Source organism: Platalea leucorodia (genome assembly GCF_965183815.1).
Source record: "Platalea leucorodia genome assembly, chromosome: 14".
Lineage (NCBI taxonomy): Eukaryota > Metazoa > Chordata > Aves > Pelecaniformes > Threskiornithidae > Platalea > Platalea leucorodia.
Window position 1 is genome coordinate 12,357,601 of NC_138836.1, and position 17,331 is coordinate 12,374,931.

Consider the following 17,331-nt stretch of genomic DNA (forward strand, 5'->3'; position numbering starts at 1 on the left):
TACTTTTTTTTTCCCTCTTGTCACTGAAGTAACACTATTTCAAACTCTTCTGTGAATAGTTTCGCTTTCAAAATGCTTTTGAATATTCAGTGAAACTCAGAATTAATCTATATAATTACCATAAATGACTCTTCATTTTAAGCAAATATGCACAGATGTCTAATTCCAAATATTCAACCCAGAAATATTTGGCATTGTAAGAATTCAAATAATTGCCAGTTTCCAGGCAACTTTCTACCTCTTGAAAGTTGACTTAAAATAAAGAAAATGGCTTTCCTGGTCATGTAGAACTGCAAGTAAAGAGCTGGATGTTTTAGTCTGTACCTACTAAAGCTACACTATTCTGCTGTATAAGTTTGTGGCTTTTGGTTCCACTGCTTCTGCACAGCGTCCCTAGTACATGCTGACTGCCTTGCCTACTGACGGCATCTTCTGTCATTTGTTCCACAAAGCTTCTGCTGCTGCACTATTGCTCCTCTTTCTGCCTATCTTTATACCTGACAAATATTAAAGGCCACTTAAGTATTTTCTCTTGTCTTTCCCAGTGGATCGTATTGTGGGTCTGGATCAGGTCACTGGAATAACAGAGACAGCCTTTGGCTCTGCGTACAAGACCAAGAAGGGCATGTTTCGTACGGTTGGCCAGCTGTACAAAGAATCTCTCACCAAGCTGATGGCAACGCTCCGAAACACTAATCCCAATTTTGTTCGCTGCATCATTCCAAATCATGAAAAGAGGGTATGTACTACAGGCCACTCCTCTAATTCCTTCTCTTCATTGAAGTCTTTACATGCATTTTAAGTTATGCATGCTGTCTGTTGTCTTCCTTCTGAAATCAGAAGCCAGGTTTCACAAAGTTTTCACACTGATCAAATATCTTCGCAGTATTCCCCATGCATCCCCTTATTTAGACAGTTGACTTTGTAGAGGGTAACCCGAAAAACTTAAACTACAGTTTTTCATTAATACAAATTAAAAGATTAAAAACCATACTTGTTTTTTCTGTCCAGGCTGGAAAGTTGGATCCACATCTGGTTCTAGATCAGCTTCGTTGCAACGGTGTTTTGGAAGGAATAAGGATTTGTCGACAAGGATTTCCAAACAGGATAGTGTTCCAGGAATTTAGACAGAGGTAACGGCAGGAACAGCCTTTTGAGGTTTTTATGAGATAAAGTTCATTGTTAAATAGTTGAAGACACCACACGCTCCCACTCCCTACCACAACCCAACTGGAAGGAAATGCAAAACCACATGTAAGGTCTTGAAGTGGCTTGAATTTGAAGCAATTAAATATTACAAGTTTATTCTAAAGACACTAGGGAAGGGGAAAACAATTTAAAATGGACTTAGGAAAAAATTTTCTGGAGAAATTCCTTAGCTATGCCCTTGATGACTGTAGCTTTATGGGTTTATAATAATGTAGCTTATTGTTGAATGTAAAGGTGTTTTTTCATTTGATTTAAAGGTATGAGATCCTTACTCCCAATGCAATTCCAAAAGGTTTTATGGATGGTAAGCAAGCCTGTGAGCGTATGGTAAGTGCTTATACCTATATATTGTTAAAACATGGAAAAGTTGAAACAAAAATTGTTCTTTCCTTGATGTAAAAACAATGTGCTTACTTGTCCATTTAGATCAGAGCGTTAGAGCTGGACCCCAACTTATACAGAATTGGACAGAGCAAGATCTTTTTCCGAGCTGGTGTCTTGGCGCACTTAGAAGAAGAACGAGATCTGAAGATCACAGACATTATCATCTTCTTCCAGGCAGTCTGTAGAGGATACCTGGCTAGGAAGTATGTGGGTTCTTATGGTTTGATTTTTCTTGGGTCATCTTAAGTCTCTTTGATAGGGAGCTATGCATTAAAGCTTCTATTTCAGGAGAGATTTTCTTAAGAAAGTGTGTTGCCTGATAAAACTGTAGTTGTATCCAGGGTAAACGGGTGAATTTTTACCTAATAATAAGAATTTGTACCTTCATTCCATAGCAATATCTCCTTTCCTTAATCTTCCCATTGTGACACGTGCAGCTGTTTACAGTACAGCTAGTGGCTGCAAAAAAATCATCTCTGCTCCACTGGAAGTTCTTAGAGATACTCTGGAAAGCTGAGGGTTTTTTGAAATTAAAGGACAGTTCATCGTCTAATCCATCGTGATTTTATCTTTTTAAGAAAAACATCTGTTAAGAGTAAGAACAGATAGCATTTGTAATTATTGTTTTGAAAATGATGAATCCAGCTCTTCCTCTGCCCCTTCATATAAGGAACGAGTGCTCATAAATCAGTGTAGTCACCGAAGCTTAAAAATAAGCCTATTTATGGTCTGCAAGTGTTCTAGGGTTGGGTAACACGGACAGATGCTCAGCTCTGTTTAACATGAAATGTTTTGCTCTGTCTTCAGGGCCTTTGCAAAGAAACAGCAGCAACTGAGTGCACTGAAAATCCTGCAGAGAAATTGCGCTGCGTATTTAAAGCTTAGGCACTGGCAGTGGTGGAGAGTCTTCACAAAGGTTTGTTAGGTTCTGTAACTTTCTTTGACTTTTGTGAATAGGAAGTGCAGGTTCTTACTTGTTCATTTCAAATCTTTGCAGGTGAAGCCTCTTCTTCAGGTCACTCGTCAAGAAGAAGAACTTCAAGCCAAGGACGAGGAGCTAATGAAGGTGAAAGAAAAACAGACAAAAGTGGAGGCAGAACTTGAGGAAATGGAAAGGAAACATCAACAGGTTTGTGCCCAAGATCAGCTTTTGATATGTAGAACGTATATTGCGCTATATCCTGTGTGAGGGAGCCATGTTGGGGAGACGCTTGTGAGCAAAAGCACTGTGAATCAGGAGAGCTCTTTCACGCTCTGTTAAAATCTGGAATAGGAGGATATAGCATGAGCTATTCCTCCGGGAATGCAGAAACATCATGTTAATGAAATGAAACTTTTTCTTGGCCTTCCCTAGTTTACAGGAGAATTTCAGCAGCAGTGTCGTTTTCCCATGTGTTTTCAGGGTAGGGTGCTTCTGTGGTGTACATATGCTGTTTAAGACGTGGGGAAGCAATTATGACAATTATTGGACAAAACTGAAATGAGTTTATGCTGATGAGTAACACTGATCTCAATTTAAAGAACAGCTGAAAGTGTCAGTAAAGATAGACGTGTATTTATCACTGTGGTAATTTTGAGACATGATAGAACTGGGATGGATATCTAGAATGGCAAAGCATCGGTTCCTGTTGACGAAAGTGCTGGAAGGCACGGCCTATAAGGAGTGTCTAAGGATGCTGGGTTTGTCTTAGTTTGGAGAAAGGGAGATTGAGGGGAGACCTCGTTGCTCTCTAGAGCTTCCTGAGGAGGGGATGTGGAGAGGGAGGTGCTGATCTCTTCTCCCTGGTATCCAGTGACAGGACACATGGGAATGGTTCAAAGCTGCATCAGGGGAGGTTCAGACTAGGTATTAGGAAGCATTTCTGTACCAAAAGGGTGGGCAAACACTGGAACAGGCTTCCTAGAGAGGCGGTTGATGCCCTATGCTTGTCAGTGGTTAAAAGGCATTTGGATAATGCCCTTAATATGCATTAACTTTTGGTCAGCCCTGAAGTGGTTAGGCAGTTGGACTAGATTATTGTTGTAGGTCCCTCCCAACTGAGACTCGTCTATTCTATTCTCAAGTGTACACTGCAAGAAGTAATGTGGTCCAGTTCTGCTCCAGCGACTCCCAAGTGCCAGCTTCAGCACAGCTACCCATGGCGCTGCTCTGCCACTGCGCAGGGATCAGTGCGAGGAACAGGCCAGCAAACAGGCGTTTCCCTCAGCTTTTTGCTGCTGGTGGAACGGGGAACGTGGCAGACGCAGTGGGATCTGTTCCTTAAACTGGGGGGAGAACGGAGTGAATATTGCTGTAGCCCTATTATGAAAGCTGGTGTCTTCTGAACTGCTGATAAAGCCCTCTGCTAAAAGTCTTTGGTTTTGGATATTGGCCAGGGAGTCAAGAGTTGGAGCAGAACTTGGCCTTTAGGTAACTTTGTTGTCATATGTATAATCTCTCATGAGAGACTTTGAAACGTCATTTTTACTGCTTTTACTACCTTTTGTGTATATTTGCAGCTTCTAGAAGAGAAGAACATTCTTGCAGAGCAGCTACAGGCTGAGACGGAGCTCTTTGCAGAAGCTGAGGAGATGAGGGCTCGCTTGGCTGCCAAAAAACAAGAGTTGGAAGAAATTCTCCATGACTTGGAGTCCAGGGTTGAGGAGGAAGAGGAAAGAAACCAAATATTGCAGAATGAGAAAAAGAAAATGCAGGGCCATATTCAGGTATGCCACTTGCTAACTGGAAATGGAAAAGCAGGCAAATAGGACAGTTAAGGATGGGAAAGCTCCCTCAGCATCTCTATGGCACAGAGGAATTTAGCTCCTCAGCACCATGTGTGGAATAAAATCAATTTGAATTTTTTTCCTTTCCTCTTCCTGTGTTCAATGTGTTTTAGCTTCTTGTGGTGTCCAGGCATATGAGGGTGAGGAAAGAAAAAGAAGTCAAAATGCCCTGTTGGTAGCTATAGCGTATGCAGATAGAGTGTTAAAGGTAGCAAGCACTTTTGAGGAGGGAGGAACTGGCAATGACTGCATGGGGCTTACCTGCTTTCTGATAGAAACAAAGACTGATGGGATGGTCTCACTTATTAGAAAGATGTTCCTTTTTGACTGAAATCCAGTGAATATCATGAAGAATATTCCTTCTTTGAGTTTTACGAAGCTAAGACCACTTCATCTCCTCAGAGTTACTTGGGTTTTTTTGTGAAAATCAGATGATTTAGATGCTTCCTTTGGAATACATGGAGACCTTGAAAAAGGGGATACTTGAGAACTTGTGTCTTTCAAAATACTCAAGGTACTCGAAGGGGAAATAAACCCCACATCTCAGAGCTCTTGATGCCTTTTAAAAAGTGTCCATTCATGTGTGGCTGAGAATCTTATTTAAAACCGTGAATGAATAGAAGCACAAGGCGTTATTACTTTTTTTGAGTCGTATCTAGCTATTTGTGCCAATATCTGAAGCATTTCAGCTGTAATACCAAGATCTAGATTCATACTGAAATCGGGAGACCTGTCTCTTCCCAGACACTTGCACTTTTGCACCAGATGCAGTATGCTAAGAAGTATTTGACATAAAGCCTGATCTGATTTGGTTGTCATTTAAGTAGACTTTTTTTTATCTTACATTGAGACTTCAGAAGGTGAAAGACTCTGAAGTGAGTGTATGTTTCCTGGACAGCCTATTTCAGCCAAAGCTGAAACAGAGTATAAAAAAATTCCTTGTGTATCACATGGCCCTTAATTTCATTACCAGATCATTGATATAAATGAATCTAACAAAGTGAATGCATTTTTAGTGTTAGTTAGGGCAGGTGGCTTTTCAAAATAACGCATTTTTTTCACCAATTTAAAATAAAAAACGAACAAAAAAACCCACATGGGTAACCTGGAAAATGCACAGATGCAATTGCCTTTCTTCCCAGGACCTGGAGGAGCAGCTTGATGAGGAGGAGGGAGCTCGACAGAAGTTGCAGCTTGAAAAAGTGACAGCTGAAGCTAAGATCAAGAAGATGGAGGAAGAGATCCTACTGTTGGAGGACCAAAATTCCAAATTTTTGAAGGTAAGACTAGTATGCATGGCGGAGATTCTGCACATAAGTAATAGTAGTACTGAGTGATAGCTCTCAAAACCCTTGAGACTACTGTTACGTTATCTATAGAGTTTGCACTTGAAGACTTGTTGGGTTTGAACAGGTTGAAGCTGAGACACTTGGAGCTTCTTTTAAGCTGACCTTTAAAAGGGAGGTATTTGCCATGCATTCTTTCCAGTTTCATGAGTCTTCCAAATCCAAGAGCTGGAAACTGTTTATCATAGCTACTGTCGTTCTTTGCAAACAGATTTCCAAAAGTGTACAGCAAATGCTGTCCTAAAACCAGGCCTCTGTGTGTTAAATTCCGAGTCTCGCTTTCTTGGAAAACAAATGTTCGTGTTTCTGTACTATTCCAGTTGATCCTTAATACTGATAGGTCAGTCACTTGAAATAAAATTTATATTATATATGCTGTATGAGACCTCTGTATGGATTTTGTATATTCAGTTATTTGTGCTGCTTAGAGACTCTTAAAATTGTATTTTAGAAGTTATTCTTTCTCCCCTTTCTCCTAACTAGGAAAAGAAGCTGATGGAGGATCGAATTGCTGAATGTACTTCTCAGCTGGCTGAAGAAGAAGAAAAGGCCAAAAACTTGGCCAAACTCAAGAACAAGCAGGAAATGATGATCACCGATTTGGAAGGTTTGTTCTTGGTACATGTGCCTACTAACAGCTTGGACATCATGCTAGAAAGGAAGGGATCACTTATACAATGTATGCAGTGTCTGGTCCAGTCTGCTAAGTGTAACCTTATAAGCAGATACCTTAATAGCTGTTATTTTTGTATAAACCTTGAAAGAAATTTGTGTTGCTTGCAAGGCTTGTTACATTTGGCTGCTCAGTCTTTCTCATGTTTAACTAGTTAGTTTTTCATTTTTCAGAATCCATTTCATTTAGAGATGCACTCAGAAATTCATGTTGTTGCATGCATCCCTTAGTACCAAGGTAAAACATCTGTCTCTTGGGAAGTTGCTACAGTTTTCTATAATAACATATTAGAACAACGTATTTCTGGAAGAATGTTAGTAGGCATTCATTAGGCTTCTAAATATTTTTTTGAATAAGCAAATCTGAATTGTTTTGCTTTTCTTAATGCTTTGTTTATCTGAAATTGTTCAATTTCTTTGGCCATTTATGCTGATTGTTTTGCCTGTGTTGTCACCTTTGTGTAACCTTTCTGGATTTCAGGTTTTTTAATTACTTATGGCTGCAAATAGCTATTGTGCAACATGAATAAACTGCCAAGTCAAAGTTTCAAAATATAAGGCAAAGTCGCTCTCTGTGCCCTAATTTGGAAATAGTTTTTTCACTTACTGTATTATGGCCTGTCTTGCTACATATTTTAAGACTGATGTGCTTTTATGGAAGAATACCAAATTTTAATCTTATCTGTATAGGAAGGTATTGAACTAATAGGGGTAGTAGGTGATTGATGTACCTTTTCTTTAAAAATCGTATTCAGAGACCTTAAGATGGGCATAAGTAAGCTTTACTCACTGGAAAATAATGCTTGAGTAGTTGTGTGCTTAAATCAGGACTAGTGTTTCTGAAGATACTTGACAGATGTGGTTTGGTTATGGTGCTGTTCCAAGACTGACGACCTTAGAAATGGAAATTAAAGCTTAAATATAAGGCATGCGATTTCTTGGCTAGTAATGCACAGTAAAATGATATTTACTCTTTGAGATGATTCCAGAAGCCATTAAGGGGTCTCTCCACTAGGGTCTTGGCACTGCTAGGTACTGAAATTTGAAAAAAACAACTAACCAAAAAAAAAAAAAAAACAAAAAAAAAAAAACCACCAAACCAAAAAAACCCCCAAACAAACACCACACCCCCCACACCCCCAATTCAGTTTACTGAGAGCTTTCTCAACTACAAAACTGGGTCTTATGACACTGTTCTAAATGTCACTCACCAGAAATACAATGTCAAAACAGAGGGAAAAGTGCTATTTTTTTTTTTTTTGAATGAGGAACTGTTTAGAGAAAAACAGTGTTACTTTAGATTGTCTGGAAAATCCCAAATAGCCCTCGGCTCCCTTGCCATGTAGAAGATGATGTCCTGATCCAGTAGCAGGCTTAGGAAGGGTGTGAGAAATCTTTGCACTGAGGACCCACCAAGTATTGAACAAGCCTAATAACTTACCTTTATGCTAATGCATGTGGAATTGGGCTAATGCTATGCTAAGCAAAACCTTCCTGTGACTTAAATATGTTACATACCTGGTCATTAGCTAACTGTAAGCAATGCAGCCAGTAACTATCTTAATCAGACAACAGGCAGATCACCTAAATGTATTTTATTGCTATGGCACTGGTAACTGGATGGTTTTCAAAAAGAAATACCTGAGGGCAGCAGTATCTTGGCTACAGAAATAAATTACTGGAAGCTATCAGGATTGCAAAGTCTTGCTAAATATCAATGGGATTTGAGTTAGTGGTACAGATACTTGCAAAAATGGTTTATCCAAGTTTTCTTTAAGCTATATTATTTTCCAGTAGACCTTTTGGAGTCTAGCCTAGCTCTTCCAAAACTATGCAAGCCATCATTTTTTCCAGTCTGTAGTTGTTCTTCGTTTTTTGAATCCTGATGTCTGTGATCCCCTGGCCTAGCAGCTCAAACTGCTCTTCTGTTAGATCCCATTCCTTATTTTCTATCAAGATGAGGTTATCTTTCTGTTCCCTCACTTCAAACTTTTTTCTCCAGTCATTGACTTTCTTGACTTTCTATTTAAATCATGCAGTTCTACTTTGCTATTCCATCTTTCCCAGTCACCCTGCCAGCTGCAGACTGGAGGAAGGCATTGGCATGGCATATGTTAAACTTCCCACCCTTCTTGCCACCCCATTGCCCTGCCCCGAACATTCTGATGATAAGAGAAAAAATTACTTATAATTCTTTGCTTCCTTAGAGCGCTTAAAAAAGGAGGAGAAGACCCGTCAAGAATTAGAAAAAGCTAAAAGAAAACTTGATGGTGAAACAACGGACCTACAGGACCAAATAGCTGAGCTGCAAGCCCAGATTGAGGAACTGAAGATCCAGCTGGCCAAGAAGGAGGAAGAACTGCAGGCTGCTCTTGCTAGGTCAGAGCACGATGGGGCTAATGACTACAGAAGTGTGGTAGAAACCTGCTTTCCCAGGCAGAATTGCAGCTGACTGCAAACTTATCAGTTAGAACTGGGAATGTTAAAGCAGAAGCCAGTTCGCATTTGTACTAGAGCATCTCTAGACACCTGTGTGCTGTGTGTAGACATGGCAAAAAAGGAATTCAGTGTTTTATCGGCATCCTTGCTCTACAAAGCTCCAAAACCCATGTTTCACCAGGGTGTAATAGCATTTGGGCTCTGGAAGCTTTTTTTTTTTTTTTTTTTTTAGTCTCCCAGAGTTCAGCCTCAGGGGGGAAAAGAAAACATGTAATTGTTAGAGAGCCTTCTTAATGGTCAAAGTACTTGATAGTGCATGTCCTACTCAATCATTGAAAGATTTGTGTGGTAGTCTTGCAGTCACGTGTTATAATATAAACTAAACACCTTTTGCATTTCTTGAGTAATGCCACATAATTTTGCGGGAAGAGAAGATTCTACAGGCAGGGTGTCGTTTTGGGACAGCGAGATCTACAAAACTGGAACTCTTGAATGTAAACTTGAAAGCTTGATCATTCTCGTAGTGCATCTGTGGTACCTGGGGCACTGTCCTTGTTAGGATCTTGAGTAGCAGTGCAGTGGTGGTTTCCTATCTATGAAGTTTTAGAAGGTCTATTTTATTCTAGTGGGAAAGTTGAGTTATCATTTGTGTACATAATTTAAATAATGCTAGACTGTTACGAGAATAGATCTGAAGCTATGAAGTATCATTAACTGTTGTGCCTCTGTTTAACAGAGGTGATGAAGAAGCAGTTCAGAAAAACAATGCACTGAAAGTGATAAGAGAGTTGCAGGCTCAAATTGCAGAACTCCAGGAGGATCTTGAATCTGAGAAGGCATCACGCAACAAGGCAGAAAAGCAGAAGAGAGACTTAAGTGAAGAGTTGGAGGCTTTAAAAACTGAACTGGAAGATACCTTGGATACCACTGCAGCACAGCAAGAGCTGAGGTAGGGATCATATGTCTCTGTAAGAAGGCACCATTAAAATTCATCTTTAATTTACAAAAGACTAAAACATTGATTTTTGATTACCATTGATGCTTCCTCTAGGACAAAGCGAGAACAGGAGGTGGCTGAACTGAAGAAAGCAATTGAAGAGGAAACCAAGAACCATGAAGCACAGATCCAGGAAATCAGGCAGAGGCACGCTACTGCCCTGGAAGAGCTCTCTGAACAGCTTGAACAGGCCAAAAGGGTGAGAAGAAAATGAATTACAGAAATATATTTTTCTGCTTCAGGACTTTCTATAAGTAACATAAGAGTTGCGGTCCCTTCCACTGCTATCTGCAGACCTATGTTGTCCTCTATACATGCATAACAATTCCAGTTGAATCAAACGTATCCTGCTGGTTTGAATATATTGCAACTATTAGACAGTCTTGGTATCTATCTGAAAAGTGTTTGTTAGACTTGGAAACAGTGCACCTAGAGAGAAATTCATGTAGTACTTCTGTGGGAATTCTCCAGCAGCCCACGTGCTTATTTGGTGAAAAGCAGCTCTCTGCATGAGTGAGCTGCAGAATGCTTCCAAATCAGGTAATTGTAATGTCAGCTCTCACAAATAACAAACTGTGAGTACAGGTAGTGTAAAAGTTCTTCCAGCCGCTCTTAACTTCATGCTTGTACTGTGACCTCCAGTGCTAGATACCTGAGGAGTATCCTGCCGATTTACACAGCTGTGTTGTGTTCTCTGGGAACCACCACCATAGCAGGCAGGAGGAGGCACACCTGGATAGCGTGGCTCCTACTAGTGTAGCTTGAGTGTCTTGTTCAAAAGTAGAATTATTCCAACACTGCCAAAAAAAAAGGTATCATTAGTTTGTGAAATTATAGTTCTGGTCATTCACAAATGTATGCGTGGACAGCTCATCTACTGTGGTAATATTTGTATGTAGGGAATACTTCACAAGCTTCCTTAGTTTAAGATACTAAGTGAGAAACATAGTAGTTAAAGCTGGTGGAAATTATAGTTTATTCACCTGAAGATCTTTTATGCACGCTTTCTGCTCCTTATTCATTAAATATTCTCAATAAGAGCATGAAAAGGTGGAAAAATACCCTGCAATCTTAAACAAAGGTCCTGTGATAAGATGATGTCAGTTCTGGTGATATAGATAAGAATGGCACTTAAACATCCCTTATGCCAATTCTTAATTTTTTAAAAAGGTTTTTCACAAATGTCAGTGCAGTGGTGAAAAGTGCTTTGTTATGCGCTTCCAGGCTGCTACGCCTACTAAAATCAGGGCAGCTTTAGCTGATATCTTTCCTTTTATTTCTGTGAGATGAGCCATGCTGATCTGTTAATGGGCACATTCCTTCCTACTTACAGTGCTACTCAAACAGTCATTTTCCAGCACTGACATCCCAGATCTTGTTGAATTCATAGAAGTATCTTCTGGTCCTCACTGTCACCTGTGATATCCGAGAGTGGAATAACTTGCATTAACTTAGTCTTTGGCTAACAGACACAGAACGTTACATGGCAGCATTTTAAATACTCCCTACTTAGAACTTGCTGAGCACTTGTTTTATCTTTGAACTCGTAAACCTGATTTGCTGGACTGAATATTTTTAGCAGAAAACTTTATTGATGTGTAACAAAGTGTTGAATTTCTTTCCTTTTGTTTTTCCCAGTTCAAAGCAAATCTTGAAAAAAACAAGCAAGGCCTAGAGTCGGACAACAAGGAGTTAGCCTGTGAAGTGAAGGTGCTGCAGCAGGTCAAGGCAGAGTCTGAACATAAGAGGAAGAAGCTTGATGCTCAGGTACAAGAGCTAACCGCCAAGGTCACAGAAGGAGAAAGACTGAGGGTGGAGCTGGCAGAGAAAGCTAACAAGCTGCAGGTAAGGCTGTGTGGAAGTCCTAAACTGCTGAAAAATATGTAAGAAAGTAAAAGCTTTTACCGTATGCAGAAATGGCTAGGAGAAATGACTTTCAAAGTTGCAGCTAGGTCTACAGGAACTGGGTCTGTAGTTGATGTGGGAGGTGATCTCAGTCATGCACTCATGTACTTGAGGGGCTTTAAAGTGGTGATGTGCCTCAGGTGGAGATCGCTGGCATGCCATGACATTCATCCTGAACTCTTTGGGCTATGTGAGAATTATAGTGGCTTCTAAGTACATGGCTTCCCATCCTGGAGACCAAATCCTGTAGAAGGCTCTGCTGACAGCTGGCCTCCGGATTTTTGGCTTGGATATGGAATTGAGTAGACTGGACTGAGCTCATTTGTAGGCGTGAGCAAAAATGTACGGATTGATAATGGCCACAGGTTTGCTTTTGTGCTTCAAAGTTGGGAGTTTGACCGGTAGGGATTGCAAGTAAAGGCCTGTTCTTCTGGGAAATGGAGAAAATGGACAAAATGCAGTCAGGGCTGACATTTAAGCCACAGCAACAAGTACTTTAGGTAAATAAAGCTAAAGTGCTTCAAAAAATGAATGGCCCAGTTCTTCTTGGGGGAAGCTTTTGGGCAGTCTCACTGTATATACAAGTAACATAGTCTAAAATAGCAAAAGCTGGCACCTGGCAGTAACCTTTTCTCTTGTAGTGATGCTTTAAACCCAGCTGCCACCCTGATAATCCCTGAACTAATGGTCCTGCAAAATATATGGTCCTGTAATTAAAAATAGCACTTAAGTATGAATGCAGATATTGGAAGGACATGCTCCGCTAAATAGCGTGCCTAACTCTTGTGATATTATACCCTTAAGTTCAAGATCGACATCCAACTTCAAGTTCCTACCCAAACTTCAGTATTTCTGGCCTGTTGTGTATCTGTACCTGGATCTGTTGTTGTCTTGCCATGCCTGGAATTTGTTGGGGTTTTGTTCTGCAGTTCCAGCTCCCAGTGGGATGTAGGCTTTGCCGTGAGTCAGCTGCATGCTGTTACCTTTAGACTGCTTGCTTTGCAGAACGAGTTGGATAATGTCTCAAGTCTCCTGGAGGAAGCAGAGAAGAAAGGCATTAAGTTTGCCAAGGATGCGGCTAGTTTGGAATCTCAGCTTCAGGATACACAGGTGTGTGTGCAGTGAAGCTTGAACTTTGCACTGAAGCTTTGTTCCTCATTGAAATGCTAACTGCATAACAGAAAATACGCTTTCATTCATGGTTTGGAAAGTCCCTTGGGTAGAAGCTGTTATTTCTTATTGAAGTCTAGTGAAATGCAATGTATGACTGCTCAGCTCCTTGTGGAGCCAATTTTTCATTATCTAAGGTTCACTACTTGGTATTCCGTAGCCTTTCGGTTTCTCTTTCAATACTTATCTCCAACAGAGACTAAGAAATAAGTCAAAAAAACCTTTCCAAGTAGAATGTTAATGTAAATAAGACCCTTGGGGTATATGAAGGGCATGAGGGACAATACCCTGTCTTTTACTGACAGCTTAAGTTCTTAAAACTTCCAGTGTTTGTTTTTGAGTTAAATAATGCAGCTTTATGCATAGTGTTCATCACTTAAATATACTCTTTTTCCCCTGTAAAAATGCTCATGGTGAATACTTGAATAATGTTAATCACAATTGTAGAAGTCTGTGAGGAACAGGATGGAGGGGTTACACCTTTTATTAGTTACTGTTATGACAGAAGTTTCCACTGCCAAATTACAGCTATCTTTAAACTGACCTTTATATATAAGTGATGCAGCAAAACTTGGAAGCATGCTGCCATTGCAGGATTTGCTGCTATATATTCTTCCCAGGTGGTTTAAAATAGGGACTTGACATGCTTGTCTGAAAGGAGAAAAATAAATTTTGAAGGTGACTTCTGTGCTCGTCCCTTTGAAGATGGAAAAGTAGCATCTATTGACTTCTAGAACAGACAGTGGCATGGATTCCTTGATCAGAAATATGCTTTATAAAGGTTTAAGTGTGCCCAAAATGAATGAGCACTGCCTTTTTGAAAACCCAAATTACAGATGTCTTCATAAGTGTGTCCTTGCTGCTGTGAGAAATATCATCAAACCTGTAGCTCCATACAGAGTAACGGGGGGTGGTAGCCCAAGGCCGCAGCTAACACACTGTGAACCAAACTGAACTTTGAATGTACCTGTTTGTGCGACAGGAGCTGCTTCAGGAAGAAACCCGCCAGAAGCTCAACCTGAGCAGTAGGATTAGGCAGCTGGAAGAGGAGAAGAACAACCTGCAAGAGCAGCAGGAAGAGGAAGAGGAGGCCAGAAAGAATTTGGAGAAACAGATGCTCGCCTTGCAGGCGCAGGTAAGCTGTTGTCAATGGCAGGACTTGTGTAAGGCCTACACGTTCCAGGTGAGATGAATTGGTGGCCCACACCTCTTGGAAAAATGTCATGTAACTTGCACATGTGCTAGACCAAATTTTGGAACAAAATTTCCTGTGGTCCTTCTCCATTGCAATAATGACTAGTACAACTAACTGCAACGGGCAGGACTTTCACCTACTTAGTATCCTGCTACCTCACAATTTTTGTGTTACTTTTGCTAGCAATAACATCTGTTTCTGGTGTTGTATTTTGGACCCGATGCCTTTCTTTCCTTCTCGTGATGCACTAAGAAACGTTATTTTCTTTTACTAAATTTCAGTTGGCTGATGCTAAGAAAAAGGTAGATGATGACTTGGGAACCATTGAAGGCTTGGAGGAAAATAAGAAGAAATTATTGAAGGACATGGAGTCCTTAAGCCAACGCCTAGAGGAGAAGGCAATGGCTTATGACAAACTGGAAAAGACAAAGAATCGCCTACAGCAAGAGCTGGATGACTTGATGGTAGATCTAGATCATCAGCGCCAGATTGTTTCTAACTTGGAGAAAAAGCAGAAGAAGTTTGATCAGGTAGTCTAGTTGCCGTCATCTTGCTGCTTTCTATGATTTTTTTAAATGGCATCTTATTTCTATTGTGGCCTGCATAAATGAGCCTTGTATAAAGAAGGGTCTGCCTACCACCTACTGTGGTTATTGATAAATCTTTTGTGAGCAGCTTGGCCTTTAAGAGTAACTTGTCACCTGTAATTTCAGTGAGCTAAATGTCAGCTTTGAGTCTTGTTCGAGCAAGTAATAAGCTCTTTATATGCAAAAAGGAAATTATATTGGAACAAAAAATTAAGAGTATTATTGTAATCCCTCAAGACAGACTAAGAAAGGATGTGAAGAGTGAAAGATGAAAATAATATAAAACTTATTCAGTCTTGATTAGGAGCTTGCTTTCCTCATCTCATCCCTGAGTAGCTGTAGCTGTTCTCTTACTAGTGCTTTGATCAAGATTGAGAGCCAGCTTCTGAAGGCCAGTTAAACTTAGAGCATTAACCCCTTCATTGACTAAAAGACCTGAGGCAGGAAGGACCTGATTATAGAACTTAGGAGATGGATTAATTATTTCTTATGTTCAGATGCTGGCAGAAGAAAAGAACATTTCTGCCAGATATGCGGAGGAAAGAGATCGTGCTGAAGCAGAAGCAAGGGAGAAGGAAACCAAAGCACTGTCTCTGGCTCGGGCTTTGGAAGAAGCCCTGGAAGCTAAGGAAGAATTTGAAAGACAAAATAAACAGTTGCGTGCAGATATGGAAGACTTAATGAGCTCTAAAGATGATGTGGGCAAAAATGTAAGTATGTTTCCACACCCTGCCTTATTATATACTGCATAGGGAATAACACAGGAGAACTTCCTGGCTGGAGAAGATCATAGAATGATAGAATCGTCGAGGTTGGAAAAGACCCTTAATAAGATCATCGAGTCCAGCCGTTAACCTATCACTGCCAAGTGCATCTATACCATGTCTTCGAGCACCGTATCTATCCGTTCTTTAAATACCTCCAGGGATGGAGACTCAACCACTTCCCTGGGCAGCCTGTTCCAATGCTTGACCACCCTCTCAGTGAAGAAGTTTTTCCTAATATCCAACCTAAACCTCCCCTGGCGCAGCTTGAGGCCATTTCCTCTCGTTCTATCACTCGTTACTAGGGAGAAGAGACTGACCCCTACCTCGCTACAACCTCCTTTCAGGCAGCTGTAGAGAGCAATAAGGTCTCCCCTCAGCCTCCTCTTCTCCAGGCTAAACAACCCCAGTTCCCTCAGCTGCTCCTCATAAGCCTTGTGCTCCAGACCCTTCACCAGCTTCGTTGCCCTTCTCTGGCCACACTCCAGCACCTCGATGTCCTTCTTGTAGTGAGGGGCCCAAAACTGAACACAGTACTTGAGGTGCGGCCTCACCAGTGCCGAGTACAGGGGCACTATCACCTCCCTGGTCCTGCTGGCCACACTGTTCTTGATACAGGCCAGGATGCCATTGGCCCTCTTGGCCACCTGGACACACTGCTGGCTCATGTTCAGGCAGCTGTTAACCAACACCCCCAGGTCCTTTTCCACCAGGCAGCTCCCAGCCGCTCCTCCCCCAGCCTGTAGCGTTGCATGGGGTTGTTGTGACCCAAGTGCAGGACCCGGCACTGAGCCTTGTTGAATCTCATGCAGTTGGCCCTGGCCCCAAGTATGTTTGACACCAAAATACAACTTTTCGAAGCTGATTTATAAGCTTAAATTCTGGAGGACTTAATGCTCAGAAACAAGGGGTGGTCTTTATTAACATCAGGCCTCTTCAAAAGATGTGAAGACATGGAGAGCAGAAGTTGGTGGCCAAATGACTAATGGCACCTGTGCTAGATTTAAGAGCTTGTGTCTCTACTACTTTTTCTCTGTGACATTGCACAGCTCATCTCTCCAATCATCTGCATAGATCTTTGTTGGGTTTTCTAAGACAGACTTAGAGATGCTGCTCTGCCTGTTCGGATTCATTGTCCAATTCAGAGCATCACAAAATGTAGAGTACTGAGTTCATATAATGTCTCATTTTGCTGTTAGTAACTGCTGATGTGAGGTACCTGAAGGAGAGGATCTGATTAATGTTTGTGGCTCAGGTCCATGAACTGGAGAAGTCAAAGAGGACTTTAGAGCAACAGGTTGAAGAGATGAGGACTCAGCTTGAGGAACTGGAAGATGAACTGCAGGCCACAGAAGATGCTAAGCTTCGTTTGGAAGTGAACATGCAAGCTATGAAAGCCCAGTTTGAGAGAGATCTGCAAGCCAGAGATGAACAGAACGAAGAGAAAAAGAGGATGCTGGTTAAACAAGTATGTCTATTTTACTGTACTTCATAGTGGGAAGGGTGTGAGGATCTTTTGCCAATACCAGAAAAATAAAACTCTTTGCTTAAAGATCCCATCCTATAGAAATCCCAAGCACTGATCTTTACAAACAATCGAATAGGGCTTGTTAAGGACTGGCAACTGTTAGTGTCAGTCTGCTGCTGCTGGTCCTCCAAAAACACTCAACATAGCAACAGCCAAACCTCTGCTTGTGTGTGGGTGTATTTCAAGGACAGGGGTATGTTATTTGGACTTTCAAGCCCATCCTGTTTGATGTACAGGAACAAATCCATGGATGTCAAGATAGACTGAAAGACTGTAAGTGAACAGTTTCCTAAATGAAAATCGTGGCAGATTCCAAATTTGCTAGACTTGAGAATTCTAGTAACACAAAGCAGATCAAAAGAGACTCAA

At 41.0% G+C, this 17,331-nt stretch overlaps 1 protein-coding gene across 1 annotated transcript in view; it reads left to right on the forward strand.

Moving 5' to 3' along the window:
* MYH10 (myosin heavy chain 10) overlaps nt 1-17,331 on the forward strand; it is a 105,718-nt gene that overhangs the window by 79,705 nt on the left and 8,682 nt on the right. The window contains exons 16-33 of the mRNA XM_082326730.1: nt 546-739; nt 1,012-1,133; nt 1,467-1,536; nt 1,636-1,796; nt 2,401-2,509; nt 2,591-2,722; nt 4,093-4,299; nt 5,502-5,639; nt 6,189-6,312; nt 8,585-8,756; nt 9,553-9,765; nt 9,868-10,012; nt 11,452-11,658; nt 12,724-12,828; nt 13,871-14,023; nt 14,365-14,613; nt 15,168-15,380; nt 16,690-16,902. Coding sequence (XP_082182856.1) covers nt 546-739; nt 1,012-1,133; nt 1,467-1,536; nt 1,636-1,796; nt 2,401-2,509; nt 2,591-2,722; nt 4,093-4,299; nt 5,502-5,639; nt 6,189-6,312; nt 8,585-8,756; nt 9,553-9,765; nt 9,868-10,012; nt 11,452-11,658; nt 12,724-12,828; nt 13,871-14,023; nt 14,365-14,613; nt 15,168-15,380; nt 16,690-16,902 — 2,927 coding nt within the window. The remainder of the gene's footprint in view (nt 1-545; nt 740-1,011; nt 1,134-1,466; nt 1,537-1,635; nt 1,797-2,400; nt 2,510-2,590; nt 2,723-4,092; nt 4,300-5,501; nt 5,640-6,188; nt 6,313-8,584; nt 8,757-9,552; nt 9,766-9,867; nt 10,013-11,451; nt 11,659-12,723; nt 12,829-13,870; nt 14,024-14,364; nt 14,614-15,167; nt 15,381-16,689; nt 16,903-17,331) is intronic.